General features: G+C 59.9%; 1 protein-coding gene across 3 annotated transcripts in view; it reads right to left on the bottom strand.

Annotated features, from left to right (window-relative positions):
• Positions 1–422: 422 nt before the first annotated feature.
• ZNF205 (zinc finger protein 205) overlaps positions 423–3,920 on the bottom strand; it is a 7,903-nt gene continuing 4,405 nt past the window's right edge. For all 3 annotated transcript variants that reach the window (XM_011982602.1, XM_011982601.1, XM_011982603.1), the window contains exons 6-7: positions 1,919–2,032; positions 423–1,678 (exon numbers count right to left, since the gene is read on the bottom strand). In XM_011982602.1, the coding sequence (XP_011837992.1) occupies positions 609–1,678; positions 1,919–2,032 (1,184 nt within the window). In that variant the 3' untranslated portion in view covers positions 423–608. The remainder of the gene's footprint in view (positions 1,679–1,918; positions 2,033–3,920) is intronic.

Consider the following 3,920-nt stretch of genomic DNA (forward strand, 5'->3'; position numbering starts at 1 on the left):
AGTCACAAAACTGAGCCACCGATGCCTCGGTGAGAAATGGGGCAGGCAGGAGTTTCCGGACCAGTTCTGCCTGTTCCTGGCTTCCAAAGAGAAGAGCCACGGGAGAGTGCGGGCTCAGTAAGCAGTGCCCTTGGGACAAGTGGCGGCAGCGGCAGACGGCCGGCGAGGGTTCCCCAGGTCCAGGAGTGGCTGACTGGCTTCAGCCCTGGAAACCTCTCTGTACTTGAAGCCTTTGCTTGCCAATGTGTGCAACGCTCTGGAATGGGCCTTTGACAAAAGGGAACCCAACCCCGGTGGGGTCCCAAGCCAAGAGTGGTGACTCGGGAATGCCTCGACGAGGACAGGAGATTGACCCAGGAGCTCCCCCACACTCGGGGAATGAACACCAGGGCACCAGGAGACAAAGCTGGGTAGGCGGGCGCTTCAAGTCCAAGGCCTTTAATTCGCAGAGTGTCTGCCCCTTCTCGCCCTCCCCTGTCGCCATGCCTCACCCCATGCCCTCACCGCCCTAGCTCCCTTCCCGCTCCCCTCTCTCCTCCCTCGGAGCCTTGACTCCAGTGGGGCTGTCCCAGTGGCCCCGGGCGCCCCGCTTCCCCTCTCCTGGCCTCCTAGGTGGGAGCAGGTGGGGGTGTGGCCAGAGCCCCCGCCGCCGCCGCCCCCAGCATCAGCATGGCCAGGGCCTTGGGCCCGGTGGTGTGAATCTTCTCATGCCGGTGCAGGTTGGAGCGACGGCTGAAGCTCTTGCCGCACAGTGGGCAGGCGTAGGGCCGCACGCCACGGTGGGTGCGCTGGTGCGCGGTGAGGTGCGAGCTGTGGCTGAAGCTCTTGCCACAGTCGAGGCAGTGGTACGGCTTCTCGCCCGTGTGCGTGCGGTTGTGCGCGATGAGGTTGGAGCGCTGGCTGAAGCACTTGCCGCACTCGGGGCACGGGTAGGGCTTGACCCCGGTGTGGGTGCGCTGGTGGGTGACCAGCGCCGAGCTCTGCGTGAAGCACTTGCCGCAGATGGGGCACTTGTGCGGCTTGGCGCCCGTGTGGGTGCCCTGGTGGGTGACCAAGTCCGAGCGTCGGGTGAAGCGCTTGGTGCAGCGGTCGCAAACGTAGGGCTTCTCTCCAGTGTGGATGCGCTGGTGCTGGATCAGTGTGGAGTGGTGGCTGAAGCTCTTCCGGCAGGCGGGGCACGTGTAGGGCTTCTCGCCCGTGTGGATGATCTGGTGCTGGATGAGGTGCGAGCTGCGGCCGAAGCGCTTCCCGCAGTCAGTGCAGGCGTAGGGCTTCTCGCCCGTGTGCGTGCGCCGGTGCGTCACCAGGTGCGAGTGCCAGCTGAAGCCCTTGCCGCACTGCTCGCACCGGTAGCTCTTCCTGCCCGCCTCGCTGTCAGGGGCCAGACCCTCCTCGCCACTCTCTGGGGCTCCCTTCTCTTCCTCGCTGGGCTTCTCCGGGACGCGGCCCTCCTGGGGCTCCGTGGGACTGGGGTCTGGCGGAGCTGCAACTGGAGTGCCATCTGGATTAGCCAGCTGCCCGGAGTCTTTGGCCGGCCCTGAGTTCCGGCCGCAAGCTGCTTCCTGCGCGCACTGCGGAACGCCCCCCTGGACTCTCCCCGCCCTGTTTCTGAAGGGCTTCACATCTCCAAGGGCTGCCACCGATGAAGTCGGCATCCTCTGCCCCACCTCGATAGCTCCTGGAAAAAGAAAGTCGTTTCCAGCGAGGGACGAGCTTTCCTAAGGGCACCAGGAGGGTGGAGAAGGCAGAGCTAAGGGTGGGGGCTGGATTCTCGGAGACCAAAAAGCGCAAGGGCCGCCCTGGGCGCAAACGGTCCAGGAGGGGGTCTGGTGTCCCTGCCCCACTCCCACAGACAACAGCCAGAAGGCCGGCGTCTGCACCCCACTCCCGCAGACAAAGGCGCGCGCCAGTCCCTCACCTGAGTACGCGCCTCTCCACTCCTCCTTCTCATCTCCTGTCTGCCGGCTGGAGCCTGAGGCCTCGCCCTTGCCCAGCGCTTGAGGGGCCCAGAAAGGCCTGCTGAAGGGAAAGCCTGCCCAGAAAAGATGCTGTGCTGTCACAGGCCTTCTGGCACTGCCCAGCTGCAGCCAGCATTCCCCCAAAACTGATGGGGCCCAAGTCAGGGGTGAGGCTCTGGAAACATGGGGTAAAATAAAGCAGTTTCAAGAAGTCCCCCTGGGTCAGGGGTCCGCCCCCTGGCTGGGGGCTGCCAGAGCTGAGTAGGCCTGTCTCTTTCCCTGAAAGAGCAACAGAGTTTAAGGGAGAGGAGTGGGCAACACCCTACCTCACCTGGAGGGGCGGGGGTAGTGGCCCTCCAAGTGGGAGGACCTGGGACAGGAAGGCCAGGGTCGCCAACAACTAAGGTCATCCCATTTGTCAAGTCTTAGGGGTGTGTGGCCCCAGGAATTTTGGTCAAGTCAGTAAAAGAGCAGAGGGGGCCCTGGCTTCCACCACCCCTGGGAAGAAAGGAATGTGTTGGACCAACCGGGTGGCTTGGGGCTCTGCGAGTCCTGCCGTGGGGCTGAAAATGGGTGCTGAGTTCCTTCTGATCCCCCAGGACTTGCCTGGGCTTGCTGGCCCAGGCACCGGGGAACCGTAAGAGGGGTGGTGAGCAGCCTGAGCTAATTAAGGGGTGAGCATCCCTGGTGCCAGCCAGCGGGGCCTCGGGACCACCATGACGCCACCACCTGGAACTGCTGAATCCTGGATTCTGCCCGGACTAGCAAGTGTGCTAGCTGAGTGTTGGTCAGGCGGAGTGGCTCATGCCTCCAGCACTTTGGGAGGCTGAGGTGGGCGGATCACAAGGTCAGGAGATCGAGACCATCCTGGCTAACATGGTGAAACCCCACCTCTACTAAAAATACAAAAAAAAAAAATTAGCCTGGCATGGTGGTGGGCACCTATAGTCCCAGCTATTTGGGAGGCTGAGGCAGCAGAATCACTTGAACCTGGGAGGCAGAGATTGCAGTGAGCCGAGATCACGCCACTACACTCCAGCCTGGGTGAGAGAGCGAGACTCTGTCTCAAAAAAAAAAAAAAAAAGAAAAAAGAAAAAGAGAAAAAAGCTAAGTGTCAACTGAATGAGTGAATGAGTAAATGAATACTGATTTTTCCATATGAAAACTAAAGTCTGAAACTGAGGAATCAAAAGCTGTGGGATGGCTGGGCACAGTGACTCATGCCTATAATCCCAACACTTTGGGAGGCCAAAGCAGGAGGATGGCTTGAGCCCAGGAGCTCAAGACCAACCTGGACAACATAGTGAGATCCTATTTCTACCAAAAAAAAAAAAAAAGAAAAAATTAGCAGGGCATGGTGGTACCTGTAGCCCCAGCTACTCAGAAGGCTGAGGCAGGAGGATCGCTTGAACCCAGGAAGTCGAGACTGCATGAGTCCTGATGGTGCCACTGCACTCCAGCCTGGGTGACAGAGCAAGGCTCTGTTTCAAAAAAAAAAAAAAGCTCTGGGACTTAAATACTTACCATTCAAGAAGCAAAGGGAAACAAGGCCCCTCAGAGACAAGCGCCTGCTCCTCAAAGCAGATGGGACACCCCAGGGTCTGCGGGGCCTGGGGAGTTCAGCTTATGCCATCTCCCTCCAGGGCAAGTAGCCCCCGGGCCCCGAAGCTGAGCTTGCTGCTCAGACACTTCTGAAGTTGGGGGCTTGGAAAGGCAGATGGAGCTACAGGAGTGAGCCCTGGGGATGAACCCAGGAAAAGCGGACTTCCTGGGGCAGCGTCCAGTACAGTAGCTGCTAGCCATATGTGGCTATTTAAACTCTCATTTGAACTAATTAAAACCAAGTAAAACTGGCCGGGCACGGTGGCTCACGCCTGTAATCCCAGCACTTTGGGAGGCCGAGGCGGGTGGATCACAAGGTCAGGAGATTGAGACCATCCTGGCTAACACGGTGAAACCCCG

The sequence above is a fragment of the Mandrillus leucophaeus genome, unplaced genomic scaffold (assembly GCF_000951045.1).
Source record: "Mandrillus leucophaeus isolate KB7577 unplaced genomic scaffold, Mleu.le_1.0 Scaffold240, whole genome shotgun sequence".
In the NCBI taxonomy this organism is placed as follows: domain Eukaryota; kingdom Metazoa; phylum Chordata; class Mammalia; order Primates; family Cercopithecidae; genus Mandrillus; species Mandrillus leucophaeus.